General features: G+C 50.8%; 2 protein-coding genes across 4 annotated transcripts in view; one reads left to right on the top strand and one right to left on the bottom strand.

The window, feature by feature from the left end:
- Nucleotides 1-235: 235 nt before the first annotated feature.
- On the bottom strand, nt 236-11,171 carry Mindy1 (MINDY lysine 48 deubiquitinase 1). Of its 2 annotated transcripts, none has more exons than XM_042279498.1 (10): nt 11,032-11,171; nt 6,688-7,589; nt 5,123-5,180; nt 4,608-4,672; nt 4,015-4,173; nt 3,568-3,670; nt 2,489-2,631; nt 1,315-1,506; nt 945-1,097; nt 236-748 (listed from the first exon to the last, which is right to left on the bottom strand). In XM_042279498.1, exons 2-10 carry the CDS (start codon nt 7,282-7,284, stop codon nt 668-670), a joined length of 1,551 nt encoding a protein of 516 aa, XP_042135432.1. In that variant the 5' UTR covers nt 7,285-7,589; nt 11,032-11,171; the 3' UTR covers nt 236-667. The 2 variants fall into 2 exon arrangements, with proteins under 2 accessions (XP_042135432.1, XP_076430671.1); XM_076574556.1 differs by having other exon boundaries at nt 6,688-7,353.
- A 70-nt stretch (nt 11,172-11,241) lies between these two features.
- Nucleotides 11,242-17,980, top strand: part of Prune1 (prune exopolyphosphatase 1) — a 32,755-nt gene continuing 26,016 nt past the window's right edge. The window contains exon 1 of one of the 2 annotated variants that reach the window (XM_042279500.2): nt 11,242-11,616. Coding sequence is in view for 1 of the 2 variants with exons in the window: in XM_006982534.4 (XP_006982596.1) it covers nt 13,010-13,048 (39 nt within the window). In the remaining variant the exon portion in view is untranslated. Of the gene's footprint in view, nt 11,617-12,909; nt 13,049-17,980 lie in introns of those variants that run through there. The other variant, XM_006982534.4, reaches the window with a different exon arrangement.

The raw sequence follows: 17,980 nt of genomic DNA, 5'->3' as shown, positions 1-17,980 counted from the left end.
CCCCAATGTACCTGTCCACGCAGGGATTTGGAAACACATCTCCAATAGAGTTGAGAGCAGCATTTCCCACAGAACATCTACCAAGACCGAGGTAGAGGCAGCGCTTGGGTTCCCCCTGCTGGCTCTGTGAGAAAATGACAGGCAACCTCTCGCCTCCCTGCCTCCTCCCCGTTCACATTCCTCAACTGGGTCAAATATTTAACCCCACTGCTCCAGGGCAGGAAAACATCGTATCTCAGGAAAGAAGTTTTATTCCCAACTCCCTAGGAAGGCATTACAAATAATAAAGATAGAAACCCAAATCAAACCCTAAAACAAACGGAAACTGGCCCGTGGGGTAGCCAGGGGCAACCAGGCAGGCAGAGAGGTACTTCACCTATCCGCCTGGGTCTGTATATTCATGTGAACATTCCAGGAAAGGGGGTTGGGAGCCAGAGACCACCCAGCCCATCCCCATGTGGCCCCGGCTGGAGTAGAAGACAGGACAGAGAAGAAGGCCAGGGTGAGCGTGGTACCGAGTCCGCCTTTGGTGTCTGCTGCCTGCTCTGATCGATCCCCAGCAGTGCAGTCACCCTGTATGCCTCAGGGGTTGGGGGGTTGGATCCTGCGAGCAAACCAGCCACCGCCTCTGACAGGGGGGGCGGGTCCACGCTGGAAGGGGGTACAGTTAGAGCAGAACACAGTCTGACTCAGGCTTTGACCTCTGCCGCCGCTCTCCAGCTGGACGTCCAGATGTGGATCCTCTCCCCTGTGTGGGATTTAACAACTAGTTATCTGATGACCTTGGTAGAGGTCAAAGACACGGGGCGGGGATCGTCTTGATCAAAAGAGGTACCTCAGAAGGATTTATGAGGAAAAGCTTGCAGATACCTGTACAAAAACCACATGCATTCTGCACCAGGAAAAGCCAGAACCTCTGCCTACCAAGAGAGGGGCGGGCTCACCTGGGGAGAAGGGGCCCTGGCTGGCGCAGGTTGAACTGCCTGTTGCTGTTGGTACTCTTCTTGTTGGAGCTGCTGGGCCAGTTCCAGGTCGCTAAGACCCAGCATGCCTTGCGGCTGCTGCTGCTGTTGTAGGGACAAGGCAATGAGATAGTCCTAGAGAGAAAACAAGTCACGAGGCGGATTAAGACCAAAGGTTCGATTCAGGCTAAATTTCTAAACCACATTTCCTTCAGATTCCCCAGCTCTTCTCGCTCATGTAAAACACAGTCAAGTCCGTTCTCTGTGGTGCCAGGAAGTACACCCAAGTTCACTTATAGAAAATAGCTCAGATGCCAATGCATTCCGCCCCACTGGGAAGGGCCCCGCACACCTGGTCCACCTGCAGCTGCTTCTCTGGAGAGGCGCCCCCACCTTCGGCCCCATGGCTTCTGCCTAGGGAGTGACTCAGGTGGAATTCGGAGTCGCAAAAGCAACTGTCTCCATCCACGTTGTGCAGGCTCTCCCACACCACCTGCTCCTCCTGAAGAAAGCCCTGGTCAGTGACCAGCAGGTACAAGTGACTCTGCCATGCAAAGAGAAGGACAAGGGGCTAGTGTGCATGTCACACAGTTGCCCGGCAAGGCCAAGTTCCCAGGATCGGATCCCCAGCACGCACCCCAGCACACACTCCTCCCACAAGCTGAAAGAGACCGACACATGGATGGGACAGAGGCACTTTACAGGCGAGGGGCAGTCGGGAGACCTTCTGAATCAGTGTGCTGACTGGAGCTTAGCCCTGTGAGCATCCAAAATTTCTTTAAATATGTGTGGCTGTGGGGAGCAGAAAAGGACACCTGAACGCAGGTGAGTGTGTTGTGATGACCCTGGCTAAGGAATCCTTGGGGCTGGAGTACCACACCAAATCCTTTTCCCTACCCTGGCTTCTCTGTGTTAGCTGATGTCGCAGAGATACAGCCTTCTGAGAACCAGAAAAACTGGGTGTGGTGATGCATGACTACAACCTGATCCCCTGGGAGGAAGGCAGGAAGATCAGAAGTTCGAGGCGAGGCCGGTGTGACAGTGCACACCTTTAATCCCAGCACAGGATGTAGGCAGACCTGGGTTCCGGGCTAGCCAGGGCTGAATAAGCAGAGTCTACATGGGGAATGGGCAGGACCAGCCTCTTCTCCTCAGTTCCTAGGGGGCCTCAGCTTCTAACTCTGAAAGACGTGTGTGTTCCAAAGCCCCACTGGCCCTTGACAGCATGTCCTCATGACCTGCTCTGCTCAGGGTCATCTCCAGGCAGAAGAATAAACACACGGCATCTACTCCTACTTATAGGAAGGCTTTTCCGTCCACCTGAGTCCCAGAGTGAAGACGAGATGGTGTGAGACAGGACATGCATCATGAATTAGAAACAAACACTTGTGGTAAACCACAAGGATTCTAGGGGTTATCTGTTACCAGGGCTTAACCCACTGTATCCTGCCTGCCACATGGACCCCAGAGAAAAAGGCTCAGGGAAATGACATTGCTCCTGCTCCCCTCCTCCAAAGCCCCTTCACCTTGTGCTTAGTCATCGTGCTAAAGTGGTTGTTTCGAAAAAAGACGCCGAGTTCATCTTCCTTAGCGGTTGCTGTGAGCTCACACAGGCCATGGTAGGTCAGCTGCGCCGCAGTGGTCTCCAGGAACTGCTCTGCAATCAAGCCTGCCAGAAGGCATAAAACGGGCCAGCCTTGGACTAAATCCAAACCCATGATAGGAAAAAAGCAAAACAAATCAAAAGGGCTGGGATACGGCTCCATTTTAGATCTTTTAACAAACGCAAAAAGTTCCCGAGTTCAGTCCTGGGTGTGGCGGCGCACGCCTTTTGTGTCAGCACCGGGGAGACAGAGGCAGACCGATCTCTGTGAGTCCGAGGATAACATCTCCACACAGCAGTTCCAGGTCAGCCAAGGGCTACACAGCGAGACTGTGTGTCAAAACAAAAACTAAAACCCCACACCCGCCAGCATAGCCCCAAAGCAAAGAAAACAAGATAAGGAGGTTTGTCTAAAGAGCCCCAGGACTATCCAGAGCCCCACTTGGTAAAGGCCAAACCCCACCCTGGGGTATGGTTCAGATTTCGACTCTAGGCTTAGCATGGACAAGGCCGCAGGCCTGATTCCCAGCATCGTATACACATGCAAGTTGAAGCTTGTTAATGAATGTTTTGTGATCCTGGTACTGGGGGGCTGGAGGCAGGAGGATCAGAGGTTCAAAATCACCCTTAGTTACAAAGCCAGCCCAGGCTATAGGAGATCCTGTTGTACCCCCCCCAACCCCCGTCCACAGAGTTGAGATAAAAACCCTTCCTAAAGCCTGACGATATTTACTCATTCAGTCAATACAGCTAGGGGTGTGAGAGCACACCTGTGTTCTGAGCTCTCAGAAGGCTGAGGCAGGAAGGGCAGGAGTTTGAGACCTGCCTGGGCTACGTACTGATTTCAAGGCCAGCCTGAACTACATGCGCCTTGTGTATCTTCCCCCAACCCCCAAAAAATAAAGTTCCTCTCTCTCTCTCTGCATCACACAAAACAAGAATAACAAGCCTACTCGGCCGTCCTTTGCATGAGATCTCAAGGAAAGAGGACATCACCATCACCTTCCGTCACGAGGTTGGGGTCACTGGAGTGTTTACAGGTGATGATCTTCTCTACCAGCTGGTTGTAACTCAGTTTCCCAACAGCACTCACAGCCTCAGGACTCTGGGGAGTAGGGACAGGGTGGGACAAAAATAAACTGATTTTTTTTTTTTAAGGAAGGAAATAAACCAAGCCCATTGGATGTGACTTTGTGATCAAAGAGTCCTGAACTTTTGATGTCCAAAGCCCTGATCTTATTTGTGTGTGGTTTCCTTGTACTGGAATGTGACTCCACCCAACAATATTAACATTCAAGGAACTCTGCATCAGTTCAGTCTCTAAATCCTAACCCTCCTCAAACTAAGCAAACCCCTCCCTTCCTAGATGCCTGCCTTTTGTTTTGTTTTGTTGTCTTATTCATGCCAGCTTGGTCTGGTGGAGACTCACGGGGCCTCCCGTGTCCTCACCTGTGGATCCACAAGCCAGCCATGGTACAGAGGTATGCCCAGCAAATCAAAGATGCTGCATTCGGGTGTGTACTCAAAGTCAGAGACGCCCGTGAATCGCACGTTGACATCCAGACCTGTGGCCAGTTTAGGGAGCACGGTCATTGCGTCATCCACATTCTGGTGGGAGGAAAGACAAGGATGGCCAGTCCAGCCCTCCCTCTCCCTCCCACTGTCCAGACAAATCAGAAAGCCTGATTTTTCTTTTTCTTTTTCTTTTTTTTTCTTTTCTTTTTTTTTTTTTTTGAGACAGGGTTTCTCTGTGTAGTTTTGGTTCCTCTCCTGGATCTCACTCTGTAGACCAGGCTGGCCTCGAACTCACAGAGATCCCGCCTGCCTCTGCCTCCCGAGTGCTGGGACTAAAGGCACACATACAACACTGTGCTGGGCTGCCTCAATCCCTCTTTATCTAATATAAAAACGAATATTTTTTTTCAGGACAGAGATGCCATCCCCCCACCCCCCACCCCCCACCCCCGAGAGAAGATAGCAAGATAAAGGAATCACCCACTAAGGCTCACATCCACCCTATGTCCACTGCCCTCTTGCCTCACCTGCTGAAAGTTAAGTTGAAGGCCCTCAGACTTCTCCTGGGGCTTGATGGATAGGAGGCAGTTTCCTGTAAGACAGGACAGTTATCAGCCTACCCAAACTACCCTGACAGTCGTCCCAAAAAGCTTGGCTTCCTCCTCTTCTGGAGAATGGGGGTAAGGTCTCAGGACCATGGGTTTTCAAACTCCAATCCAGAATTTTAATTTCTCAGAGGAATAAACAGACTTATGGAGGTGACAGACCCACCTAACTGAAAGCTAAGGACAGAGGCCAGGGCTAGAGTCCGGTGGTGCAGTGCTTGCCCGGGACAGTCAAGGCTTGTGCTTGACCCCTAGCACCAGCAATGGGGTGGGAGGGCGGGGAGGGTGGGGGAGGCAGAACGGTGCTAACTCAAAAGCCCTGATCCCTTGAGCTTTGCCTTTTACTCTCCAGCTTTACAGAAAAGACTCGGACTCGTCCTTGCCCTCAATACCACATTCAGGGCTCCAAATGAGCCCCTCCTCCGTAAGTCACTCACCAAGATGTGTCATGAGCTCATCTGATGTGATCATTTCCTTCTGAGGGGGCAGCTTCACCTGGGGAGACGGGTGGTCATATGTGAGCTTCTACAACCAGCAGCGAAGGAGGAACACAGGAAGAGGGGGTCCAAGCCAGGCCTGGGGGCTCATGACTACAATTCTAGTATTCAGGAAGCTGAGGCAGGAGGGGTGAGGCCGGCCTGCTTTATAGTATAAAGTTCCCCAAAAGCAGCCGGGTGTGATGGCGCACACCTTTAACCCCAGCACCGAGGAGCCAGGGGCAGGTGGAGTTTTTGTGAGTTGGAGGCCAGCTTGGTCTACAGAGTGAGTTTCAAGCCAGTCAAGGCTACATAGTGAGACACTATCTCAAAAAATAAAACAACAACAAAGCAAACAGAAAAAGGGGGGAAGGAAGAGAGACTGAGTGGTGGGACAGAAGAGGGGGCGGGGCTCAGTGCTGGGACCAGGGAAGGGATAGGAAACACTGCCAAGCATTCCCCCTGTGAGAGAAAGCAGGGGAGACCGGAGTTGAACAAAGGGCTGATCTGTAAACTCAGGACAGGCTTGAGAAAAATCAGGGTGCTGGAGGAGGGTCAGAGAAGCACACTCCTAGTATTTCCTTACCCCGCCCCCCACAGGAGGGCTTGCCTACTGTCAGGAACTTAAGTGAAGCCATTTTGTTTGCTTGCAAGAGAAGGAGCCAGCCACAAGGCAGGCTCTGATACACTGATGAACCAACCCCAAGGCAGCATTGACTTCCCAGGGAAACTGCCCCGAGCTCCAAGCCCCAACAGTGCAAACGAATGCTCACTGGAATCATAACAAAAAATTGGAACTTTGGAAGTAGCCCTAGGGTCACACTGCTCTCGAGACAAGGCATCTCAAGCTTCTGTGTTTACACCCCTCAACAAGGGGATTTAGAGCTGGGTGGTGGTGGCGGCGGCAGCAGCAGCAGCAGCAGCAGCAGCAGCAGCAGCGACACACGCCTTTCATCCCAGCACTCGGGAGGCAGAGGCAGGCGGATCTCTGTGAGTTCGAGGCCAGCCTGGGCTACAGAGAGAGATCCAGGACAGGCTCCAAAGCTACACAGAGAAACCCTGTCTCGAAAAACCAATAAACAAACAAGGGGACTTAGAGACTGGCCTCCGTGTGACTCTGGCTTCAGAGAGCCTCAAGTTTCCAGCACCAGCGCCCAGCTCACACATGCCCACCAGTCAGTGCTGGCCGCTGGCCTGTGGGCTTGCTGGCCAATGCTCTCAAGGACCTTCTGGGACCTCCAACAAAGCCACCTTCCATGTCTGCCACAGATGTGTGAGCTTGAAAAAAAAGCTCCCCAAGCGTTCTTACTGGAGAGAAGTCCCCAGTGGAACCCCGCATCATTATCTGCCGGACCAACCATTCCCACTTGGTAAGATGTCTTGGACATGAGACTGCAGTAACCTTGACGTAGCATGGTCTCAAGGAACATCTGTGTGAACAGACCAAGCACATCTGAAGAGCAAGTCTGTGGCCATCTTAACTGCCCAGTGCCTCACAGCCCACTGCTTGTGCTCCCTGTATTTACCTTCCACTGAAGAAAGAGGATGTTCATGATGGCCAGCAGAGGACAAGGGCCATTGGTGCTCTGGGTGATGATGGGGGTCTGTTCTCCCTTCCAGGGGATCCACTTGACACAGTAGAAATCTACATCAGGCTGTTGGGTCCTGGGGGACTGGGGAAGCTCCTGTGGCCCAGAACGCGTCTCTGCCGTCTCTACCTCAGATGGTGCCCCGCACGGACTCGAGCTAGCTTCAGGAGGAGGGCACTCGAGATTGTCCCCATCCTGGGCTGGTGGCAAAGCTTGGTCTCCTGGGTCCCGTTCTCCAGCTGTCCCACCAGCCTCTGCACCGCCCTTGTCCTGGGGGTTGTCCGGAGGGTCCTGCTCTGGTCCAGACAGGGCCTCCTGTTTTTCAGATGCACCACCCTTGTCCTGGGGGTTGTCCGGAGAGTGCTTCTCTGGTCCGGACAGGGCCTCGTGTTTTTCAGATGCACCGCCCTTGTCCTGGGGGTTGTCTGGAGAGTGCTTCTCTGGTCCGGACAGGGCCTCGTGTTTTTCAGATTCACCAGTTTCTGCACTACTGGCCTTGCTGGGGACTGTGGGCTCCGCCTGAGCTTGTTCCATAGTGGGGATAGAGTCCGGCTGAGGGGGACGAAGGCCTTTCTTGACCTCAGGGACCTTGCTTAGGTGACTCTGATATGCAGAAGAGAGACCTGGCCAGTAAGATCATTGAGTTACAGAGCAAAGGGAACGAGAAAATCCTGGGAAGTGAACAGTGTGGAAGGCCACTCTGGCTCCTGACTCAGCTTTTCTGAGCAAGTGTAAACAGAAGGCTTCGGCTCATTCTACCTCGAACTTGCTGTGACCAGATGGAATTGCAAGGACCTGCCTGGGCTTCCAGACTGGTCCACTGGGTGGAACTGGCTTCTCTGAAACAGAAAATGACAGAGAATGAAGAAAATACAGATAGGGTCTGAAGAGATGCCTCAGAGCACTGGGAGGAGAAAAACAGACCCTTGAAGACAGACAGACAGGAAGTTGTAGCCAGGAAAAAAGATTTCAGGGTTCTCACAACTTGTCCAACAACCCTGCAAGATGAGGCTAAGGCCCCAACAATAATGGGTCAGTAATGGGCAGGACCACACCTTGACCTACCTAGACTGCTTCGCTATGCAGAACTCTGGTCTCTACTAATGTAGCACTCTGAAGATGAACTGGGAAGTGTCACCAAATCACTTTGTTGCTAGATCCAATGTGGCTACATGGAATAAATCCCTGTTGTTGCTCGCTTTTTTTCCCTGCTTTTCACTGTTACTATTTTAATTTTATTACATTTATTTAGTGTGTGTGTGTGTGTGTGTGTGTGTGTGTGTGTGTGTGTGTATGTACACACTTGGAGGCCAGGAGGAAACTTTCAAAAATGTGTTCTCTCCTTCCACCACATGGGACCTGGGATCAAACTCAGGTCATCAGGCAGCCAGAGCCTTTACCAACGGAGCCATCTCACTGGCCCCTGGTTGTCACCATTAATTCAGCTCCTTTAATTGGCTTATTGGGGACAATAGATCAAACCTGGCTTACTAGGGCTGCCCAAGGCCCAGGCTCGGATCCTACCACCAATAGCTACCTTAGATGGGGCACAGAAAGTGTTCCCCACAAACCCTTGCAGCAGACTGCTCTCCCCACCTGGAGCTGACACAGCGACTCTTCAGGCCCTATCTGCTTCTAGCAGTGCCTGCAGAGATGTTCTCTTGCTTGCTATTTATATGAAATAGGAAACTGCTGACTATTGATTTACATTTAAAATACCTCAGGGCTGGAGAGATGGCTCAGTGGTTAAGGATATATACTACTCTTTTAGAGGACCAAGGTTCAATTCCCAGCACCCACAGAGGGGTTTACAAGGATCTGTACCTCAAGTTGCAGGGAATCTGATATCCTCTTCTGGCTTCCGTGGGAACCAAGAACATGTGGCATTCATACATAAAGGGAAACTGTTGTGGGAAGGTTGTACACTGCGTGAAGATGGACTGCTGTGATTGGTGTAATACAGAGCTGAACGGCCAATAGCTAGGCAGGAGAGAATAGGCAAGACTTCTGGGCAGAAAGAACTCTGGGAAGAAGAAAGGCAGATGCAGAGAAAGCAGGATGGGCAGGGCAGTACAGAGGTGAGGTGACGAGGCTCGTGAAAGAACGTAGATTAAAAAATATGGGTTCATTTAAGTTATAAGAACTATTGGGAAGAAGCCTAAGCTAAGGCCGAGCTTTTAGAATAACAAGTCTCCGGTGTCATTATTTGTGGACTGGCAGTCCCAGTGAGAAAGTACCACTACAGGAAACACTCACGTATGTAAAATATGCTCATATATAATATATACTGTATATCAATGCTCATGTATTATATAGATATTATATATAGTGTATAGTAGATATGAACCCCCACTAGTTGTGATAGTGACAAAGGCCTTTAATGGAGAGACCCTTAAAATTATCTCGAAATAAAATACAAAAAGAGCTGGGGGTATAGCTCAGTGATGGAGCCTTGTCTGGCATACAAAACCCCCTGGGTCCAAGCCTCACACACACTGGCACACATTCTTTTCATGGCTCCCATCTAGATCATTTTAGACAAGAACACTGGACCTGTCTAACTTGCTGTTTATCAGCATTAAGCATCAAGTGAGATACAGATAGGACCAGAGATAGTGACAATCTCCTTCCTCCCCTCCCCACTCATTAGTGAGGATTTAAAAAAAAAAAAAAAAAAAAAAAAAGGAAAGTCCTGGGGGTATAGCCCGGCAGTGGGGCACATGTTTAACATATGCAAGGCCCTGGGTTCCATTCCCAGCACCATTAAAATAAAAAAGAAAGGAAAAACAGGGGGAAAGCCAGGCGGTGGTGGCGCACGCCTTTAATCCCAGCACTCGGGAGGCAGAGGCAGGCAGATCTCTGTGAGTTCAAGGCCAGCCTGGGCTACCAAGTGAGTTCCAGGAAAGGCACAAAGCTACACAGAGAAACCCTGTCTTGAAAAACCAAAAGAAAGAAAGAGAGAGAGAGAGAGAGAGAGAGAGAGAGAGAGAGAGGAAGGAAGGAAGGAAGGAAGGAAGGAAGGAAGGAAGGAAGGAAGAAAGAAAGACAGGGAGAAGTTAAATCAACTAGGAATTTTGTCTTTTTTTCTTTTAAATGACTTTTGACACAGGTGTTATTGTGTGTGGTTGCACACACCTTTAATCCCAGCACTTGGTCGGTAGAGCCAGCCAGAGCTCTGGTTGCCCAGGCTAGCTCAAGCTTTCAGTAATCTTGCCTCAGTTTCCCAAGTGAAGGGATTTTAAGTGGTTTAGGACACACCTGACCTGAACTCTTGCTTGCTCAGCTTCTTGCTCCCTCACCTGTTTTCTTCTTAAAAACCTCGTCACCCAAATTGATCGTTCTCCTGATTCAAATATAATTAGTGCTAGCTGCAGGTAATTTTGTTAGTTTAGAATCACACCAGCAAAATTTATCTGCAGGCCTTACACTCTCTCTCTCTCTCTCTCTCTCTCTCTCTCTCTCCACATCTCTTCCCCCCCCCCCCCATGGCACTTAGGGTGAACCTTAAAACAGATGCCACTCCTGGGAAAATTTAAAAAGCCTAAAGAGAAGCATGGCTCCTTTTCTGCCCAAGGTTAGAAATGATCAATAATTAAGTGGGGGTTGGGAAAGCTAGCCGACCAAAGAAAGGAGCTGTAAGAAACCACCCGAGGGAGTGGGGTCTCAGGGAAAGTGGGCAGGGGCAGGACAGGAAAGGCACAGGAGGACTCCACCTCGCAAGGCCCAGAGGTAGGAAAGTATGAGGGGAGGGTATTCAAATAAATCGGGGTTTCAGCCTTAGACCGCCTTTCCTCTCTTCAGTCCAAATCCTACACTTCCTCTCTAACTAGAACTACCTACGGGCGCAGGTGAGGTAGTTAAAACACCCGGTCCCTTCCTAGCCAGCAGCAGATACTATGACACAGTGGAAGAAGCATATTAAATGCGTAATTAGCTCCAAGACGACACTACCCACTCTCAGGACCCTTCTTCCCTGACCTCCTTTTCTGGTCTTACCCAACCTCCTTCTCACCTGCAAGCAAACCTTCCCGGCAACAATGCTTCGAGATTCCTCTAGAATAAGTCAAACACTGCAATTCTTGCTCCCAAGGAGAGGGAGAGGGTTTGTTTATCATGGGGACATGAAGGGACAGCTCCCCTCGTGCCTTGCAAGGATCCTATCAGCGACCCAGATGCAGAGACCACAGACGGGACATCAGGTGTCAACTCCCCTCAAGCCGGAGAGGGAAAGGAGAGCCGCGAGAGGAGGTGAAGAAGATAGTTTGAAAACAAAGTTCTTACCTTAAAGAGGTGGATGCGGTTCCGGGACCGGGAGAGGACTCAATTCTGGCGGTTCGACGCTGGAGGAGGGGACATGGTCGAGGGGCGCTGCTGCCCGCGCCAGCTGCTCCCAGCTGTCAGCCCCGGAGCTTACACGGCTTGACACGGGTTGACTCGCGCGGCGTCCCGCTTGGGTCGTGACCACTTCCGGACTCACGCCCAGCACCGGGGACGCCGGAGGAGGGTGGGGGGCGAGGGCAAGCAGGAGGCGGCCCCGGCGATCGGGGGCCCTCCCGGCGTCTTCAGGATGGCCGAGTGACCGGGTCTCCGGCGTGCGCTCCAGGCCCTGCCTACAAACTGGTTTTCAAAGGAAGTTTGTGGTTTTTCTTGTTCTTCTTTCCCTCGGTCGGGACAAAGACACATTAGCCGAGGACGAGGTGCCTGGAGGAGGAGGGGCCTGCTCAGCCGCGGAGGGTTTCCATCAGGGCTGTCTGAGCCGGTCAGCAGCCCGGCGAGCGGCAGAAAGGAAGAGGGAAAAACAACAGACCCTTTCTCTTGCCTCCGCCTGCCGCGGGAAGGGACGGACGGAGCGCGTGTGCCTCTCTGGTGAGAGCCGGGAAAAGCAGGCGGCCTGGCGGAGCGGAGAGGAGCGGGGCGGGACCGCAGCCGCTGCCGGGACCTCCCTGGGTGCCTGCGGCGGTCCTCTGCTCGGGAGCCATGGACGCGGGGCGAGAGAGAATCGTGTTTGCACATTTATTCGTTTAACAGGAAAGGAAAACCACCGCTTCTGTTTTTCGGGAGCCCCCCAGAGGGCTCCTTTCCAAGTCTTCCCTTCCTCCCTGTACGTTTTTTTCTTAAAGGCTAGACATGAAACTGATTGAGCTGTGTACCTGGTTAATACATCTAGGGTGAAGAAGACGCCCCCTCGTCTCCTCTCACCTCCCCGAGGAGCAGAAAAATCTGGGGATAGATTAAAAAACGAGGGAACATGTTATGATGCAGGGACACCCCCCTCCCCCGTAGTCTGCGCTGGGGCACGAAAGTGGCAGTTGGAGAGATGTTGGAACCTAGCCTTACATTCTGAAGGCTCCTCTGTTGCCGCGGCTGCCACAGGATGGATGAGACTTGAAGCAACTCGGAGAGAACAGTTGCAACAGAGACCCAGGAAGCAGTGTCACGGTTGCAACAGTCCAAGAACAGCAAGAGGAGATATTTGTCCAGGCTGTGAGGGGAAAGAGGCTACAGAGTTAGGAAGTTAGGAAGAGTTGGCACGACTGTATCTTAAGAAGACAGGTCAAAAATTATGCTAATGTTTTCCTAGCACGAGCCAACACGCCATTGATCACAATAGGTCAGTTTAGTAAAGGGGAGAATTAAAATTAAAAAACACCTAAAGCTATTTTAATAAGATATAGAGATATGCTGCAATTTAAAGTCCCGACCAAGCCAGGCTTGCGAATCCAGCATTCAGGAAGCTGAGAAGAAGGACTAGCTTGGGCTATATATCAAGAACTTGTATTAAAAAAAAAAAGAGATTAATTTACATTAGTCTCAAACAGATGCTCGGTGTAATATATGGAAAGATACTATGCCTAGTCATATCTGAAAGAGCAATTTCAGATGCCATAAAGGCGAATTATTGTGACACATACACAATTTGTATGTCGTAGCACTCAGAAAACTGCTCACTTGGGGGGGGAACTCTTAGGAGCTTCCGGACTACATTTCCCAGGAGGCACTGCGACATGCTCCTCCTTGACCTCCCATGAGCCTCTGGGCTCAGAACTCAGCCTCCGCCGCCGGGGGCGGGGTAACGCCGGACTCCCGGAGTGCCGGATTACGCACTTCCTCCTGGGGGGGTTCGGAGGCCGAACCCTTGTGTGGCGGGTTCGAGTCCCGCCCCCTGACTCTCGACTCTAGACCCTGAGCCTGGGGTGGGGTGCATTCGGCCGGGTTACCTCTCCTCGCCGAGGGGCGACGGCACACCTCGGGCGTCACCATGGAGGACTACCTGCAGGATTGTCGAGCCGCTCTGCAGGTAACGGGTCCCGGTCCGGGGCTGTGGGGAAAGCGGCGTGGGGCCCGGGAAGGACGAAGGTGCGGGATCTGGGGAGCCCGGACGGTCGGTGTGGAGGGATCGCAGAGGTGGACGCGGGGGAGCTGGGGGCCAAAGCCATCGCCGTGGGCGGGAGAGCCGGAGAAGCGAGTCTCCTCTCGGTTGCCTGAGTCGGGTCCGTCCTCTGGACCAGTGGGTTGGCCGCCAGCCTCGCCCGGCAAGGTGTGTCTGTCCCCCGCTCCCCGCCCTCTCAGCCTCCCTCCGGCGAGCGGGGCTCCAGCCCACCGGCCTCCACGTGAACCCCGGGGGTGTGGGGGGCACCTTGGGGCCCCGCTTTATCGCCTCTGAATGGCCGTTTGCCTTCCCTGTCTACATTAGAGGCGTTCTCTGGTGTTTTACTTTAAATCTCTGTTTTTAAGCGTCGGGCATGTATGTTGACCCACAACTTACATTCCTTTGCTTCCAGGATTCTCCTTTAGTCTCCTTTACACACAAATACGTAAAGATACCCGCCCCTGGGTGAGGGATACACACAAAGTGTTTGGAATCTAAACCACAGGCACGGCCCCTGAATGCTTTGTAGCTTATTTTTGGTGCTTCCTGAACCAGCTGGACTCAGCCAGCCGCGCTGACAGGCCATGGCAGCTTTGGATCGTAATTCCTCCTAGAGGCTCCAAGTCACCTGGCCCCCTCCTGTGAGTTCCTCTGCCCCTGTAGAAACCTAGGCAGATGGCTGTCTTCCTTTAAAAAATAACTTAGCTGGGTGTGGTAGCCACATGCCTCCAGTTCCAGCACTTGGGAGGAGGAGGAGGTTGAAGGTTCACCAGTTCAGGCCAGCTTGGGCTAAAAAGGAAAAAAAGAAAAACTTCAAAAACAAAGACAACCACCACAAAAATAGAACAGAACTTAAAATTTCTCTGAGCAATAGAGTCTGGCCTTTAACAAACCCTGAAAGTCACCTAATTCGCTGTAGACTGAGCTGCTGGAATAAATGAATATTCTCACTTTGAATTTGGGGTGAGTTTCAGTTTGATGCCCGCTACACTAAAATTTTCCTTTTGAAAACATCTGACCAGGCTGGATGCCTGTAATCTCAGCCCTTGGTAGGTTGAGGCAAAAAGATTGTTAGCTTAAGTGTAGCCTGGCCTACATTCTGAGGTCTGAGCCAACCTGGACTTCATGGAGAGACTCACCCATTCTCATAAACCCCTAGAAAAAAAAAAACACCATATTTGGGGAAAGTTGTCTTAATGCATAAGGCAATTAGGAACCAATTCTCACCGGTTACTTTTCTTTTTGTTTTGGGGTGTGTATGATCCTCCTAGTTAATGTGTGCCATCACACTTAGCCTGAGGTCTGCATTTTGTTTTACTTTTTAATATGTTTGTTTTTGAGATGGTCTTATGTAGCCTAGGCTGGCCTTGAGGTCCCAATGTAGCCAACGTTGACCTTGAATTTCTGGTCCTCCTGCTTCTACTTCCCAAGTGTTGGGATTATGGGACTCTACTGTGATGCCCAGCTTTATTTGTTTAATTTTATTTATATGAGACAGGGTCTCACTTTGTAGCCCTGGCTGGCTTGGTACTATGTAGACCAGACCAATCTCAAACTCAGAGATCCACCTGCCTCTGCCTCAGGGTGCTAGGATTAAAGGCATGCAACAACACTTCTTGGCAATTTTTATTATTATTATTATTATTATTATTATTATTATTATTATTATTTGTGTGTATACATGTGAATGTAGGTGCCTTCAGAGATTAGAGGTCCCACATTCCCTGGAGCTGAAATTATGGAAGGTTGTGAGCAATCCCACAAATGGAACTTTGGGAGAGAAATAAGCACTTTTAACTGATGAGCCATCCTTTCAGTTCCTAAGTATTTATTTGTGTGTGTGTGTGTGTGTGTGTGTGTGTGAGAGAGAGAGAGAGAGAGAGAGAGAAAGAGAGAGAGAGAGAATGTGTGTCTGTGCACATGCATGCATGTATCCAAGGAAACCAGAAGAGGGTGTTGGACCCCCTGGAACTGGGTTACAGGCAGTTGTGAGCCGCCTGACTTGGGTCCTGGGAACACCATTTCTGTACTCTGGAAGAACAGCAAGCACTCTTAGCTGCTCTGTCTCCAGACACTAATGTAGAGTGTTTTGACATCATTCTAAGTGCTATCCTGTTGGGGGGTTCCAGCATCATGGAAGTTACTATTCTCTTTTCCACCATTTAGTGAAACCTTACCCAAAAGCACGAATCTTCTTTCCAGCATTTACCCTTGTCTTAGTCAGTGTTCTGTTGCTGTGAAAAGACACCATGACCACAGTAATTCCTATAAAGGAGAACATTTAATTGTGGTGGCTGGCTTACAGTTCAGAGGTTTAGTCCACTATCATCATGGTAGGACATGGTGGGGTGCAGGCAGACAGGGTACTGGAGAAGGAGCTGAGTGTCCTACATCTTGCGGGCAACAGGAAGTGCCCCGTGACACTGGGAGTAGCTTGAGCATAGGAGACCTCAAAGCCCACCCCACAGTGACACCCTTCCCCCAACAAGGCCACCTCCAAATAGTGCCACTCCCTTTGGGGGCCATCTTCTTTCAGACCACCACAGCCCTCCTTATCCATTTCCCCAGGTGACAGCTCATCTGCACTGTCATGAAGTGTGGCAATAGATCCAGCTTTTCCAGTACTGCACTATCCCAGTCCTTCTCCGTGTTCCTCCTCCAAGGAGCAAAGGCTAGTCCTCTGTGAACCCGTGTGCTTCCTTCTGAAGGAGCCTTGGAATCTTCTCAGCACACAGCCTCTCTAGGGCAGGGCGTAAGTTGAACATCAGATTCTAAGAATATTAAGTATAAGCCAGTAGCAGTATATGCTGGAAGTGCCAGTAATTCTAATTATTTTTAATTATAGAAATATTACATAAGGAAAACATTGAAGCACAAAACAGATACAAAGTAGAAAAGATAAAGGACTTTTTTCCCCTTTCCCTCCAGTTCCCCCAGAAATCTGTTAAAGTTTCCTTTTTAAAAGAAATTTGTGTGTATGTGTGTGTATATCTGTGATTATCTGCCACGTGCACCCTTCGAGTTCAGAAGACGGTATTATTAAATCCCCTGGATCTGTTGTGAACCACTCCATGTGGGTGCTAGGAACTGCTGAGCTCTCTCCAGCCTGGTGTTCCTTGTATAAAGAGATCCTAATCCCAGCCTGGTCTACATAGCAAATTCCAGGACATTAAGGGCTGTACAGAGAGACCTTGTGTCAAACAAACAAGAGCTTGTTTGCAGGGTCAAGCAGAGGAGGACAGCTGCGTGTACACCCTGGGCCAAAGAGCAGTCTTCTGATAGAGAGGCTGGCCTCTTGGAGGGCCAGTGCTCCTTCAGGAGGGATGTACATGGGGCGGGGAAGGAGGAGGCTGGACTCTGGCCTAGCAGGGTAGATCAGCAGAATGAGTCCTGGTGATCAATGGGATGGCGGATGTCTCAGCCAGGTCACCCTCACATCTGCTGTGGCAAGAGACCAGATCAGGCAGACACACCGTTGGCTTGTGTGGGGTTGTGAGTGCTTGGCTTTCGCAGGCCGGAGACAGCTGGTACTCAGCCAGTCCCCCTGCGGTGCCACGTTTTTAGTGTGTGACACCAGAGGACTTTTCTGTAGCCTCTGCCACAAGGACAATGGCATGTCCACTGGAAAGAAATCTACATAGCTGGCCTTGGTAGCTGAGGTTGAGGTGGAAAGACCCCAAGTTAGGGACTCACCTAGATTACAGAGCAAGTTCCAGGCCAGCCTGGGCTGTGTAAAAAGAAAGGAAGGAAGGGAGGGAGGGAGGGAGGGAGGGAGGGAGGGAGGGAGGAAGGAAGGAAGGAAGGAAGGAAGGAAGGAAGGAAGGAAGGAAGGAAGGAGCTGGGTAAAGTGGAACACACCTTTGATCCCAGCACTCTGGAGGCAGAGACAAGCGGATCTCTGTGAGTCTGGGGCCAGCCTGGGCTACATAGAGAATTCTGGGACAGCAAAAGCTACATAGTGAGACCTTGTCTTGAAAACAATAACAAACAAAACAACAACAAAAATAAGAAATTAATGGGAAGAGGAAGAAAGGAAGCCTGCTTTTTTAAATGAGCTCCTATTTCAAGTGACAGACCCATCTTGCACTTCCGGCAGGAAGAACTCTTTTCTCTGGGGTGGGGCTGCATCTCAGGCTGAGCTAAGAACAAAGGTACACTTCTCAGGCATGAGGCTGCAAGCGGGAGTAGCTGCTTGTCCTTTATCAGAGTCCTCTCATTTTCTCGGGGTGAGGGTGTTGTCTGGTCTGCCTCTCCCTTTGTTAAAATTGTGTAGAGTAGCTGTCAGGACGTGCTAGCTTCGGACGGGAATCGGTTGTCTTTCTTTCTCCTCCTCCTCCTCCCCCTCCTCCCCTCCCCCTCCTCCTCCTCCTCCTCCCCCTCCTCCCCCCCCTCCTTCTTCTCCTCCTCCTCCTGTTTTTTTGCTTCTCTGTAGAGCCTTGGCTGCCCTAAAACTAGCTCTGTAGACCAGGCTGGCCTGGAAGTCACAGAGATCCACCTGCCTCTGCCTCCTGAGTGCTGAGGTCAAAGGCATGGGCCACCACCACCGGACTGGGAAGTGGTTTTCTTAGCAATCCAGGCCATAAAACAAACAAGCAAAACACATTAGGATGTGTTATTTTAACTAATGGGTCTTTTCTTCTTCTCCTCCTCTTAAAAGTTTTTTTTAGATTCATTTATTTTATTTTATGTGGATGAATGATGCCCTCAGGTTAAAGAGGGTGCCAGAGCTTCTGGAATAGATGTTATGGATGGTTGTGAGCCACTGTGTGGGAGCTGGGAACCAAACCTGGGTTCTCGGCAAGAATGAGCGCTCTTAACCACTGAGCATCTCCCTCCTTTCAAATCTTGTCTATATTACAC

Source organism: Peromyscus maniculatus, chromosome 6 (genome assembly GCF_049852395.1).
Source record: "Peromyscus maniculatus bairdii isolate BWxNUB_F1_BW_parent chromosome 6, HU_Pman_BW_mat_3.1, whole genome shotgun sequence".
In the NCBI taxonomy this organism is placed as follows: domain Eukaryota; kingdom Metazoa; phylum Chordata; class Mammalia; order Rodentia; family Cricetidae; genus Peromyscus; species Peromyscus maniculatus.
This window is presented reverse-complemented; position numbering and strand designations above follow the sequence as displayed.

Bases quoted from the DNA above. Each gene is read 5' to 3' on its own strand.
- Mindy1 (XM_042279498.1), bottom strand. From the start codon at position 7,284: ATGGAACAAGCTCAGGCGGAGCCCACAGTCCCCAGCAAGGCCAGTAGT. The intron at 5,181-6,687 runs GTAAATACAGGG...CCGTCTCCCCAG, and splicing joins TCCTCTTTCTTCAGTGGAAG to GTGAAGCTGCCCCCTCAGAA. The intron at 4,673-5,122 runs GTGAGTGACTTA...CCTGTCTTACAG, and splicing joins TGAGCTCATGACACATCTTG to GAAACTGCCTCCTATCCATC.